The sequence below is a fragment of the Macaca thibetana genome, chromosome 3, assembly GCF_024542745.1.
Source record: "Macaca thibetana thibetana isolate TM-01 chromosome 3, ASM2454274v1, whole genome shotgun sequence".
Taxonomy (NCBI): Eukaryota; Metazoa; Chordata; class Mammalia; order Primates; family Cercopithecidae; genus Macaca; species Macaca thibetana.
In genome coordinates this window covers 8,522,497-8,537,626 of record NC_065580.1, presented here as the reverse complement: position 1 = coordinate 8,537,626, position 15,130 = coordinate 8,522,497, and the positions used below count along the sequence as shown (strand labels likewise).

The window sequence follows — 15,130 nt, the reverse complement described above, 5'->3', positions numbered from 1 at the left end:
GAACAAAAATGAAAATTTTTCCTAACAAAATTTGTAGAATACAGCTAAAGAAGTGCTTAGAGGAAAATTCATAGCATTAAGTATTTGTATGAGAAAAGAATAAAGGCAGGGTTTGAAACATGGCAGACGATGTAGACCAGCAACAAACTACCAACACTGTAGAGGAGCCCCTGGATCTTATCAGGCTCAGCCTAGATGAGCGAATCGATGTGAAAATGAGAAATGACCAAGAGCTTCGAGGCAGACTACATGCTTATGATCAATATTCAAATATGATCTTGGGAGATGTGGAAGAAACTGTAACTACTATAGAAATTGATGAAGAAACATATGAAGAGATATATAAATCAATGAAATGGAATATTCCAATGCTCTTTTTCCGGGGAGATGGCGTTGTCCTGGTTGCCCCTACACTGAGAGTTGGCTGAAACTAAGAATTTGTCCTGTATGGAAAACAGGAGACTTTGTACAGTGGCCTCTCTAAATGTGCAAAACATTCAAAAGAGAAACCTGCATACATTTTGATATTAAGAAATAATTCCGGGATTCTTCCACGCCTGGAATGAGTTGATTTGCAGATAACTCACAAATTCTTAAGCAAAATGGTATTTTCATTTTTCTCAAGCTCTTCCAATAAATATGATCACCAAGATGCAGAAAAAAAAGAATAAGAAAGTTCTTAGATCAATAATCTAAAATTTTATAAGAAACTAAAATAAAAGAGCAAAATAAACTCAAAATTGACTCAAAGAAAAATAGAAGAAAGAAAATTATAAAGAAGATAAATGATTAAACAGAAAAAATTAGGGAAATCAATGAAACAACTGCGGGTTTGTTGAAAAGATTGATACATCTCTAGTAAGAATGTCAAAAAATTACAATAAGAGAAACTGGTCAGGCATGGTGGCTCGTGCCTGTAATCCGAGGACTTTGGGAGGCCAAGGTGGGGAGATCGCTTGAGCCTAGGAGTTTGAGACCAGTCTGGGTAATGTGGCGAAACCCCACCTATACAAAAAACACAAAAATTAGCCAGGCATGGTGGTGCACACCTATAGTCCCAATTACTCTGGAGGCTGAGGTGGGAGGATCACCTGAGCCCAGGAAATTGAGGCTGCAGTGAGTCCCACAATCGCACCACTGCACTCCAGCCTGGGCAACAGAGTGAGAACCTGTCCAAAAAGAGAAAGAAAAAGAAAAAGAAAATAAGAAAAACTACAGAAATTACCAATATCCAGAATGAAATGGGGGGATATCACTACAAGCCCCACATACACTAAAAGGATAATAAGGAAATATTATGAACAACTCTATACATGGAAAGTCAACCACTTAGATGAAATAAACCCATTCCTCAAAACCCATGAAATACCAACTTATCCAATATGAATTAGCTGACATGAATGGTGCTACATCTATTAAAGAAATTGAATTTATAGCAAAAATCTTCTGAAAAAGAAATCTCCTGGCCTGGATGGTTTTACTGGATAATTCTACCAAATAGTTAAAGAAGAAATACCACTAGTTCTACATAGAAGAAGAAAACTTCCAAACTTATTTTATGGGCTCAACATCACCCTGAGACCAAAATCAGACAGTACAAATAAGGAAAAGCTACAGACCATGCCCCATGAAAAGTATAAAGAAGAAAGACCACATGATCATATCAGTTGATGCAGAAAAATCATTTGACAAAATTCAACATCAAAATATGATTTTTTTTTTAAAAAGTCTCAGTAAACTAGACATAGAGAGAAACTTCCTCAAGTTGATAAAGAGCATCTATGAAAACCCTGCAGTCGACATTATACTTAATGGCGAAAGACAGAATGCTTTGCCCTAAGATAGAGGAAAAGAAAAAAATGAGTCCTCCCAGCACTTCAATCAATATCATACTGGAAGTCCTAGCCAGCACAGTAAGGCAAGAAATGAAGAAGGCATATGGATAAAATAGGAAAAAGAAAAACTGTCCCTACTTTAGGTGACATAATTGCCTATATAAAAAATCCCAAGGAATTTGCACACACACAAAGCCCTACAGCTAATAAGTGACTTTATCAAGGTCACAGGATACAAGTCAACACACAATAAACAACTGTACTTGAATATATTTATAATGCACAATTGATAAGCAACATTAAAATATATTTACCACAGCTACAAAAAATTAAATACTTAAATGTAAATGTAAGTCTAACAAAATATTACAGGATCTGTATGATGAAAACAAATACTAAGGAAAGGTATCAAATAAGACCTTACTAAATGAGATACATACTGTGTTCATGGGTTGGAAGATTAAGCATAGTAAAGATGTCAATTCTCCCCAAAGTTTTGTATAAATTTAGCACAATTCAAACCAAAATCCCAGCAGAAATTTTATGTATATATTAATATACACATAAACATATATAGAAAGAGAGAGAAAGAGAGAGAGGGGAGCTGATTTTGAAATGAATATAAAAAAGCAACTAAACCACAACAGCTGAAACAATTTTGAAGATAAAGAATAAAATTGGTGGAAACACTCTTGCATGTTTTAGGAGTTGCTATAAAGCTACAGCAATCAACACATTGTGGTACTGGTGGAGAGAGACACACATCCATCAGTAGAACAGGATAGAAAGAAAGTCCTGAAATAGTCACACAAACATGGCCAAGTGATTTTTGATAAAGGTACCAAAGCAATTCAATGGAAAAAGGATAGTCTTTTCAACTAATGTGAACAGGGGTTGACTCGAGCTCCAAGCTGGAAAACCTGTTTCCCAAATTCTGTGTCCTGGAGTTGATAAGGAAAGACAACAATACTAATGGTGTTGGAACAACTGGACATCTACATGCAAAAATTAACCTTGACATCAATCTCATAGCTTACAGAAAAATTAATACAGAACGCATAATAGACCTAAATGTAGAGCATGAATCCATAAAACTTGTAGAAGAAAACACAGGAAAAATATCTTCTTGACCTGAGGTTAGGCGAAAAGTTCTCAGACATGACACTAAAATACAGTTCACAAAATAAAAAAAGTGATACATTTGACTTCATCAAAATTAATAACTCTTCATCTACAAAATACTTTATTAAAAGACAAACTATATGCAAGAAAAAAAAATTTGCAAACCATATACCTGGTTAAGAACTTCACCAGAATATATAAATAACTCTCAAAATTCAACAGAAAGCAAGCAACCCAAGTTTTAGAAATGAGCAAAAGACTTAGACACTTCACCGAAGAAGATGCACGGATGACAAATAACTACATGAAAAAATGATCAACACCACTAGGCATTAAGGAAATACAAATTAAAACCATGATCAGATGCCACTACACACAAATTAGAGCAGGTCAAATAGAAAACACAGACAATACCGGATGTTGGCCAGAATGCAAAACGGTACAGTCACTCTAGAAAATGCTTTGGCAGCTTCTTCCAAATTTAACCCTACATCATATGACTCAGTGATCACGCTCCAGGATATTTACCCTAAAAAATTAAAGCTCATGTTTACACAAAAATCTGTATGTGAGTGTTTATAGCAGCTCCATTTATAATTACCAAAAAACTGGAAGCAACACAAATGTCCTCGCATGGGTGAATGGATAAACAGGAACATCCATACACTGGAATACTACTAGCAATAAAAAGAATTAACTATGGACACACACAATCACATGAATGGATCTTAACGTCACTACACTGAAGTAAGGAGGCCAGTCCCCAAAGGTTGTATACTACATGATTCCACTGATATGATACTCTCAAAAATGAAAAACTATAGTGATGGAAAACAACTCAATGGTTCCCCGTGGTTAGGGCTGGGAAGAGCATATGACTGAAAAAGGGACAGCCCAGGGAAGATTTGGGTGGTGACAATACTGTTCTTTATCCTGATCATAGTGTTGGTTACATGGATCTGTACATATGTTAAAAATCACAAATTGTACACAGAAGAAAAGATCAGTTTTGCTATAATGATAATTGATAATTATAAGAATCTAAACTAATAATGAGTCTGAGATGCATTTGCCTGTCTCTATCTCAACATCCCAAAGTTATCTCCAGATGTGAATATTCATTTTCCCCATCAAAACAGGAACTTCAAGCCTGTGGCTTTAGATGTGTTTTCAAATACACGAATTGCTTTTGAATTTTTATTTTGAATGAAAGTTTGCAGTGGCACGACATTTGATTTCCTACAGAAAAGAAAACCAGAGACACGGGACTTTCCGAGGCAGTTTGGGAGGGGGCAGGGTGGCTGCAGGGAGAGAAGCTGGGTGGCTGCGGGGAGAGAATCAGGGAAGCTGGGAGAAGGCCTGAGAAGTGGGGTAGAGGGGAGCTGCTTTCCCAGACTCTGATCCTCCAGACACAAGACACAAAGGAGGTTGCCAGATTCTAAGAGTAAAAGACTATTTTCCAGCAGAAGTTAAAAACCGGTTGACATTCATTTATCTGAGAGAAGAGTGGTAAGAATTTACATCCAACCTAACCATTAAAGGACTGATTTAGAAGCACTTAGAAGAAAAATTCATACCATCTTTAGCCTGAGAAAGTAATTTACCAGGTCTTTATTTCAGTTTTACTCTGCCAATGTTTCTTAGGACCTTAATGATCAACAAGTTCAAAAACAGAATTAGAACAAGATGAATTTTAAATGCAAAAGCCTGGTTCCATATCTGAATTATCTCTTACAAGCCAGCTAGATGTGATTAACTCTGCCACCTAGGGGCTACAAAAAGTTTTCCCCAGGGAAAAAATTAGAAAAGAAAACATTAACTCTTTCATGCAATTCTTCAAAAAATATTAATTCATTGATTGAACAAATATGTATTAATACCTCTCATGTGGCAGGCACTGTCAGCACTGGAAAGGGAACTGTGAAAAGGTTGGATAGTCCCCTGCCTCCCCCAACCCACAGTGACTTTGAGGAGTGAGGGCCAAGAAGCCACGACATTTTCCACTCTTCCGTCTGGCACGCCCCAGGCTACCTGCTCTGCTCCAGCCCACTGGTCACAATCACACCATTACATCCCCCAGGCCCCAGAATTACAGGGCAGGCGGGGTTTTTCCTACTGCTTCACTGTCTTCGGTCAGTTTCTCCTTGTCCCATCTCATCGGCACTAGGACACAAAACTCAGGAAACAGGTTTTCCAGTTCTGAACTGGAGCCAACCCTGTCACAGTCCACCCTAGCTAAGCATCCACCATGATGCTGGCCTAGTCTTGTCCCAACCCTGGCCCAGTGAGATGCAGGGCTGCCAATTCATTGGGAAGGCCCTCTGCACTTGAAAGAATGGTTTGGAAACAATCTGCAGAAAAGGATCTTCATGGAAACATGAGTGCTACCCTACAAGGAGCCCAGGAGTGGCCTCTCCTCCCTCCCCCACCCAGTCAAGGCTAGGGGCACAGAGAAATCTGCCTCCTCCTGAGCAGAGGCAATGTGACCCAGGGCCCAAAGCAGAATGCCCTGAGAACACAGCTCCAGTTCCCCAGCACAATCTGGTCACCTTTAGCCCCAAAGACAAGGATTTCTCAAACGAGATATAAAAAGCACCAGCCATAAAGAAAAGGACTGATAAGTCCAAATCCACTAATGTTAAAATTTTTTGATTCTCAAAAAATGAAGGAAGGAAATGAAAAGATAAGCCACATAATCTGATTTAGTCAACACATAATTAACAAAGGACCAATATCCAGAAGGTGTTAAATTGAACCCTATGAAACTGCCATTTTTTGTAAGTCAAAAATGGTCAAATGCCAGCAATTTCACATGAAGAATTCTTATAAATCATTAAGGCAGACAACCCAACAGAAAAAAATGCCAAAGATCTGACATAGCACATAAGAGGAAGCCCAAATGGCTTCCTCTGGAATACCGGAAATTCATACCATCTTTAGCCTGAAAGAGTAATAACCTCATCAATAAACCTCGTCAATAAACCAGGTAGTCAAATTAAAACCTCAGTAAGATAACATGAACTAAATCCACAATATTCCACAAAAATTAAAGTCTGGCAATACCAACTGCTGGTTAGGATGTGGAGCAATAAGAACTCTTGTACACTGCTGGCAGAAATGTAAACTGGTACAACCACTTTGAAAAACAGGCATGAATTAGCAAAGCTGAAATATATGACTTACGACTCCACCAGTGCATTTCAAGGTATACACCCAGATACACAAATTACCAAGGTCATGTGCACAAAAAGGAAATACATTGTTCATAATATCCCCAAACTAGAAACAAGACTAATATCCACCATCATTAGAATGGATACACCCATTGTTGCAAATTCCCAGAGCAGAAAATTACATGTTAATGAACAACCTACAACTACATAAAATTGAGAAAAATATACAAGACAAAAAAATTCTCTTCAGTAAGACCCTGTTTATAGAAAGTTCAAAATAGACACAACCAACTTACATCCTTTAGGAATGCCTACATAAAAGGAAAAAATCTAGAGAAAAGCAAAAAAGTAATTTGCACCAGAGTTATTATATGGCTCGTTTCTGGAGACAGGGAGAAAGGGAGCGGTTGTTATTAGGGGGTTGGGGGTGCTTCTGGGGCAATGAACTATTCCTTGATTTGGTGATACATTAAGTTTGTTTTATAAGTATTCACACAACTCTATATGCTTAATGTTCATTTGTATGTATACTTTATAATTAAAAAGAAAACTAAAGAACCCAAAAATTCTGTCAAAGTCAAATATCTTTAGACAAATCTTAAAGACAAAGGGAATGAAAATTCCATCAAAGTGGTGCAGTGACCTGAGTAGGAATTTACAGATTATAATCTGACGTGAAAATCAGAAATTATATGAACCAAATCTAGGAGAGACAGCTAAACGGCCACCGCCTTTAAGTAACAATGTCCCTCTTTTAGACTCTAGAGAGGATTCAAGGGATCCCAGTAGTGTCCCATAGATGTAGACACACCCCAACAGTATTCTCTAGTTAAGAAGTTCAGCAAGGTGGAAACTCATTTCCCAAAATCAAGAACCACAATTTACAAAGAGAAATTATAGGCTGAGCAGCACTTTTTGAGGCAGGAGATGGTAGAGAGGGAACCAGAGACTGGATACAGGAAGAATGAGTGAGAACATGAGAGCAGAAGCAAGGTGAAGGGGCGAATGAGCAAGAAATGAGATAAGAAGCACAGGCTGAGCAGCCAAAACAAAAATGAGATTTTTAAAGACTGAGTAAGGAGCCCACATGACCAGCTAGATCCAGACCAAACCTGTCATGGGCAGCACCTCAGAGATGGGTATGCACATTAGACAGAAAAAGTATACTTAAAATGTTCCCGTATGGTAATTAGCTACTTAAAGTTCATGCATATGGACTGCATATTATGCATGTACTTAAAATTATGGGATGGAGGTGACTCACAAAAAGTTGCAAGCGCACAAGGGCCAAAGTATTAAATAACTAAGCAACCCACCTGTCCATCAGAAGGCAGACACTGGCTAGAGATTAGGCAGTCTTGGCCAGAGAAGAGAAAAAATATATACATGAATTCAAAGTACACCAAATTGACGTTGATCTCATTTCTCAGAAGTCAGTCCACTCTCCACTCTCTGAAAGTGTAATACTATGTGTCATACACTTTTGCTGCTTTGCTATCTGTGTGTATCTTGTCCAATTCTTTGTTCAGGACACCAAGAGCCTGGAGCAGCACGGTAACACTTTCAAGGAGAACAAAATAAAACCAACATCAGGGATGCCGCTACTTCCAGAAATGTTTGCGAAAGTCGATCAAATGAATTGGGTCATTTTTGTCATACCCAACTAAAGCAAAGTCAAAAAGCCAGGGGGAAAAGCACTCAGGAAAGATAGCATTGCTCCAAGAATGTAATTCTCCTCATGTCTAACTGCTGAAACCAACTATTGTAACCTGAGACCAGTTTTATCTACTGCTGCTGAGATAACTTGCTGCAGCTCTAGGACTGATTTTGCCCAATGCCATTGCCCACCAGTTGGAACTTGCCAGCTCCCCAGAGCCTTATTAGTGCCAATGAACTTTCTCAAAGAGCAATGGGTAACATTCGGCAAAATCTCCAGCCTTCTCTTTGTTCTTACGGTGTGCCTGTGTGTCCCAAGTGGCAATCCTTTCTTCCCAAATAAACTGTTAAATTTAGAGCTCAGTCTCTACGTTTTTATTTTGACTTCAATAATTTGAAGACAGAAAGAGTGGGAAACTCAGTAAAGGAAGCCGAGAGTATGAACTCCCATGCCACACCTGAATTCATAAAGGACCACCGGGTTTGGAGGCCGGGTAATAGATGAGAGGAACTTTAGAAAGGCGGTGCTATCCCCAGTGAGCTTGAGGAACATATGTCTGTCCCTGCCATGTAGAGGAAGATAGCACCTGGCATTTTACCTGGCCACAGCACACACGCATTAAATATTTGCTGAGTGAATTCCAAACCAGGAGTGTTTCCAAACTCACCAAAGCTGCGCTACTGGGACATGAGGTGGCACTGTGCGCATTCACGGGATGGGGAGGCGGGGCTTAGCACAAGGCTCCCTCATCATTAGCTGTTAGAGAGTGAACGGGCAGGCAGGTTGTCCATTGGATACCAAGATATGGCGGCTCCCTGACTGGGAGGACATGACCCTACACACTTTAGCTCTTTGACTTGACCTTGGGAAGATAGGGCCAGCCAGCAAGGTGGCTAGGGAGAAGGCTGAGGTCCCCGGGCCACAGACAGAAATTGAGGGTTGGGAGCCGAAGTGGAACTGGAGCTGGCGCCAGCCTGTGGCCCTCCTCCACCCCAATCCCGGGGCCCTCCTGCCCCAGCGTCACCCCGCTGCGCTAGGACCTACAAGGGCGGCCTCTGGGAGCCCTGTGCTTCACCTCCTCTCCAGGGTCAGGTTGCAGAAAGAACAAGCTCCTCCACCCTGCCTGGTGGACATGGAAGGAGGGCAAGTGTTGGCTGCTGTGGTAACTTGGGGTAGCCATGTTTTTGTGCAGTCATTCTGACCCCATCTCAATGGACAAGGATTGTCCCATCTGTTTCTACAGCTGTTTCCCAAATAGGTAGTGCTGTCCTAAGGAAGCACCCACCTGGCCCAACATGTTGGGTTTCTTTGTGGCTGCCTTGCCTCCCCAACCAATTGTAACCTCTTGGAATCAGGACTGTCTCCCGTGCATTTTCTTTTCCCTGCAGCCTCGCCTGCAAAGGCTTCTGTGCCTTACCTGAGGTGTCCTAGCAAATGGGTCTTTTCGAACATTACCCACCTCAACCTAAGTCCTGGGCCAAGCTGGTTCTCTGCCTATTCAGAACAGAGTGTGTCTTTACTGTCATGCCATTACCTGGGCAAAGGAATTGCCGGACGGCAGGTGGCACAGAATTCCTTTGGAACTCCAAATTCTTTTTTCAGCTTAGTCTTCCCTATGATTCTGACATTTTCTGCCTGAAGGCAGAACACATGGGTTGAGATTGGGTTCTCAGAATAGAGGGGTGGAAACCAAAGTGGGTCTGCTTGAGAGGATTCCATTTTGAGCCTTCTTCCCAACAAGTATGTGGCCAGCCCTGAAGACAAAAACAAAAGAAAGGAATGAGATCAAAGTATCTGTTCCCCTGGCTTCCTCTGTGCCGGAGGACAGCCTGGCTTGGCACTGTTCTGCCAAAAGCCACCGACTTGGTCGGGTGACTGTGTCCTGCAAGTCTCCCCCGATCTATTAGCCATGCCCTCTCCTTGCCTCTTCTTGCCTACCTAGGGGTGAAAATGGCTTCCAACTGCGCTTGGTCTCAAGGTGCTTCACCTCCCCTGGTGATGTCCTTGCCCCTGCCTCATTTTTGTAAATAGTCCCTTCATGAAACTCGATATTCTTCCTTCTGAGAATGCCGTTTCCTAGCAGGACCCTAACTGACTTTTCTGACTTTTCTTTTTCTTCAACTCTACTCTCCTTTGATCCTGGAATCAAGTCCATTCACAATAGAGTACTTACAATTGCCAGCTGCTGCGCTAAGCAGTGGCCATGCAGACATAAGAGGCAAAGGTTACAGTCCGTGGATATCTTAAGAGGCCAGGGCTATGATGGAGGTCAGCTCCAGGTGGGGGCACGGTGGAGAGAGGAAGATAATCAAGGGAGGCATCAGTCAGCAGCAGCCAGGCAAAGGTTGGAAGGGGCAGAGTGTTCCAGGCAACGGGTGTGTGCTGAGATAGGAGCCTAGGTAGGCTGACATTGCTAAGACTGGTGAGAGGTCAGACCCTAGAAGTACACAGAAGCCAACATATCCCAGTGGGCGGCCTCTGGAGGACTTGGGCAGGGTAGCAAATGGCCAGATTCCCACTGTGGAAAGGTCATTCTAGCAGAGGCAGACAGACTATATTTGAAGGAGACAAGTTTGGGAGCAGGAAAGCCGGTAGGAATCTACTGCAGGAATTTAGGTAAAACATAGCAAAAGCACAATCCAAAACAATACGGGTGGAAATGGAGTGCAGGAGATAGGTGAAGGAATTCTCAGGAAATAGAACTTGCTGGGGCATTGGGTGCGACCGGGAGGGGAAGAAATATGAGTCTGGCAGGACTCTCAGATGCCTGGCTGGAGCATTTGGGGGCTTATGATGGCATTCCCCATGATAAGGAAGGCACAGAAACCTGTGGGGGCAATATGTTCTGCTTGTAGTTTGTTGAGTTTGAGGTACCCGTGGGCTAGGCAAAGAAAAATGCTCATAAGGAAAATGGGGATATGGGTCTGAAGCTCGGAATTGTCTAGACTAAAGGTATGCAGTTGATCATCATTTTCATGATCGGGGAGGAATGGTGTAAGCCAGGAGTATGCTAAGCTTCTGCTTCCATGCTTTCTATTGAACAATAATGAAAATGCTGAACATTTCTTGAGTACCGACTACATGGCAGGCAATATACCAGGTATTCCATGGTAAATACTTTGACCTCATTTATTAGAATCCTCACAGCAACCCTATGAGGCCCTGACTAGTGTTTTCTCCATTTTTGAACTAGGAAACTAAGGCTCAGAGAAGTTCAGAATTTGTCCAGGGCCACACAGCTAGAAAATGTCATAACTGAGATTTGAAGCCAGACTTTGACTCCTGGTTCACCTCAGTTACTTGTTCTATAAAAAGGTCTTATATTTTTTTCCTTCATGTGGTTTACCCCCAAGAACAGGTAAGCCTTAAAGATGAGACTAGAATTAACTGCCCTTTTCTTACAAACTCTCAGCTTTCAGATCTGTACCTGTTGATGAGAGAACCTCCAGATTTGTCCCCCACTACCAATGATGAGGCAAACACAGAGGGAGGAACCCCTTTGACTAAAGCTGAATTAACCCCTAACTTCTCTTTGAATGACCTGCATTCAAATCAAGTAAGCAGCTGTTCAAAGAATTCAGTCAGAGGTGTGACTTGTGCAGTGACAGCTGAAAATGCAAATCCTGATCTGTACCTCCCTGTTTAAAGCATTGCACTGGCTCCTCATTGCCTTCAGGATAAAGTCTAAATTCCCTCCACATCTCCTTCCCTACTCCTCCAGCATTCTGATTAGCTGAGCCAACTACTCTTACCCCAGTACAGACAACCTAACTGTGCAGAACTACTCACAATTCCTAAACACCATCGAGGGCCAAGCCTCTGCCTTTTGCCCCTCAACATTTACTATGAAAATTTTCAAAAATAAAATTTAAAAAATGTATAAGGGAATACCTATCTAGACATAAAATTAATATTTTCCTGTATTTGCTTTATCATGTATCAATTCATTTATCCATCCCATTTTTATGCATTTCAGAGTAAATAGTAGACATCTGCATACTTACCCCTAAATGCTTCAGCATGCATATTATTAACTAGAGTTCCAAATTTGTTTCCAGTTCTTTTTTCCTTTTGTATGTAAAATTAACATACATGAAATTTTTCCAATTGTATGTAAAATTAACATACAATGAAATGCACAAATATTAGAGGCAGTGTATTAGTATTCTTGCTATGGTAACAAATCACCACATACTTAGTGTCTTTAAATGACATAAATTTATTATCTTGGAAGTCCAAAATCAGTCTGGCCAGGCCAAAGTCAAGGTGTAATCAGGGCGGGCTGCTTCTGGTATCTCTGAAGCCACAATCTGTTTCCTTGCTTTTTTCACCTGCTAAAGCACTCCTTGGCTCATGACCCCTTCCTCACATCACCAACCTCTTGCTTTCATAGTTACATCTCCTACTCACTCTGATCCCCTTCCTTCTTCTTATAAAGACTGTGATTACATCAGTTCCACACGGATAATGCAGGATAATCTCCCATCTCAAGATCCTTAGTTTAATCTCGTCTTCAGAGTCCTTTGTGCCATGTGAAGCAACATATTCACATCTTCCAGGAATCAGGATGTGACCCTCTTGGAGAGCCATTATTCAGCCTACCACATGCACATTTAATGAGTTTTCACAAATGCATACATTTGTGCGACCCAAACTCCCAGCAAGGGAGCATTACCATCACCCCCAGAACATTCTCATGCCCCTTCCCAGTCTGTCCCGCTCTCACCCTCAACGCCTAGAGGCAGCCACTGTTCTTTTTGCCTCTTCAGAACTTCGTATAGATGGCATTATCCTGCAAATACCTGGTATAGTGTCTGGCATGTAGTAAGTGCTCAGGAAAGAACTTCATCTTTTGAATCTGACTTCTCTTACTTGACACAATGTCATGGAGACTCATCCACGCTGCATGTTTCAGTCTCAGTCTGTTCCTTTTTATTGCAGAGTAATATTCCATCAAATAGGCTACAATCAGGTAGTTCCCTTATTCATCCATTCTCCTGTTGACAGACTCCAGGCTGCTTCCAGTTTTTGTGTTTTTTTGTTTTTGTACAAATCTATGGGGTACATGAGAAAACTTGTTTCTTATGTACAATGTACAGTGATTAAGCCAGGGTATCCCGGGTGTCCGTCACCCAAGTACAATACATTTTGTTAAGTATAGTCATCCTCCTCTGCTATCACACAGTGAATTTATTCCTTCTATCTAACTGTATATTTATATGCTTTAACCCACTTCTCTTTGTTGATGGCTGCTGTGAAACCTCAGTTCTTGTCTTCCTAGTTTCAAGGAATTTAAACAAGAGACACACAGCAAGGGAGAGGCAGCATAGAGCAATTTATTGCAAAGGAAGAAGAATACCCTGAAAGTTAGGTGCAGAATAGACAGGATGTCCGGAGAGGGAAGTCAAGGTGGGCTGCCCGTGAGGATGAGATAGCAAAGACCTACTTGAGGGAGAATCCCTTTATCGAAGGCTTCCCTGATTATTCATGAGGGGATGGGAAATGGTGCTGTTAGGAAGCATATTCTGGGTGGTCTTCTGGGTGCACATGTGCAGTACCTGTACATGCTTGTTCGTCCATTGCATGTCTCATTAGCACCCTACATCTCCAACCAGGAGTGTTTTTTGTTATTATAATGAGCAATGGGTCAGTCTAAGGACAGGTAAAATCGAAATGTTCATGCTCTCTACAGGGGAAACTCTCTACTGGAGACAGCTTTGCTTGAATGAGCCTGGCTGCAGTGCGAACGCTGGGGCTTATTGTGTTGACTGTGTGGTCATCAAGGTTGCCAAATCCCAAGGACATGGTAACTTCCTTGAGTACCTATCCTGCCTCATCTTCATCCTCCCCCTTTCGCCAGACTCACACTTCCCGGTCTCTGTTCTTTATCTTTCCACTCTCTACCTCCATCTCTGTTCTCTATATTTCCACTCTCTACCTCCATATGATCAAATCTTTTAGCTTCCACATATAAGTGAGAACGTGTGATATTTGTATTTTTGTGCCTGACTTATTTCACTTAAGATAATGGCCTCCAGTTCCATCCATGTTGCTGCAAATGACACGTTTCATTCATATAGACGTGTCATATATGGTCTTTTTTATTGTAAGTGTGATCCTTTTATACCTAGTTTGTTGAGAGTTTTTATTATAAATTTTACCAATTTTTATCAAAAATTTTTATCAGAAATTTTATCAAATACTGTTTCTGCATTTATTGAGATGATCATATGGTTTTGTCCTTCATTCTGTTGATGTGATGTATCATATTTATTGATTTGTATATGTCGAACCATCTTTGCATCCCTGGCGTAAATCTCACTTGATCATGGTGTATTATCATTTTTTTGTTGTTGTTGTTGTTTGTTTTTTGTTTTGAGACAGAGTCTTGCTCTATCACCCAGGCTGGAGTGCAGTGACACGACCTTGGCTCACTGCAACTTCCACCTCCCTGGTTCAAGCAATTCCCCTGCCTCAGACTCCAGAGTAGCTGGGACTACAGGCACCTGCCACCATGCCCGGCTAATCTCACTTTTTGTTTTGGCTGCTCAACCTCTACTTCTTATCTTGCTTCTTGCTCATTTGCCCCTTCACCTTGCATTGTTATATTGTTAATTTTAATGTTTCTACTTTTTGATGGAAGCATTTATTGCTATAAATTTCCCTCTTAGCACTGCTTTTAGTTTTCTTACAGGTTTTGGTATGTTGTGTTTCCATTTTCATTTCTTTCACAGAATATTTTTTATTTCCATCTTAATTTCTTATTGACCCAGTGGTTATTCAGGAGCATGTTGTCTAATTTCCATGTATTTGTATAGTTTCCAATGTTCCCTTTTTGTATTGATTTCTAATTTTATTCCATTGTGCTCTAAGAAGATAATTGATATGATTTTGGAAAAATTGCTGAGGCTTCCTTTGAAGCCTAACATATGGTCCATCCTGGAGAATGTTCCACGTGCTGATGAGAAGACTGTATATTCTGTAGTTGTTGGTTAGAATGTTCAGGAAATTGTTAGGTCCCTTTGTCTACAGTGTAGTTTAAATCTAATGTCTCTTTGTTGACTTTCTGCCTAGATGATATATGTCCAATGCTGAGAGTGGGTGTCAATCTTTGTGCTTCCGAACCTGCTGCTGAGGTTGCTCCTTTGTTCTGTAATAATCTCACTGCTAGCATCTATTCCCCTCACACAGAAATCAGTCACCCTTGTCAGCCTCATTAGACCCAGTACAAAGGTCATTTGTTTTGGGAAACATTTCACAAACCACTGCCCCTCCCTGGGTAACTGGTGCACTCCCGCCTCCATGCCCTGTACATACCTCGCTCTCTGCACCTGACCCTTTTA

The 15,130-nt window shown here is 41.1% G+C and overlaps 2 protein-coding genes across 2 annotated transcripts in view; one reads left to right on the top strand and one right to left on the bottom strand.

Moving 5' to 3' along the window:
* Positions 1-15,130, bottom strand: part of RARRES2 (retinoic acid receptor responder 2) — a 647,965-nt gene that overhangs the window by 528,794 nt on the left and 104,041 nt on the right. The window lies entirely within an intron of this gene.
* LOC126951640 (U6 snRNA-associated Sm-like protein LSm3) lies at positions 106-646 on the top strand. Its single transcript, XM_050785948.1, has one exon. It carries the CDS (start codon positions 120-122, stop codon positions 426-428), a length of 309 nt encoding a protein of 102 aa, XP_050641905.1. The 5' UTR covers positions 106-119; the 3' UTR covers positions 429-646.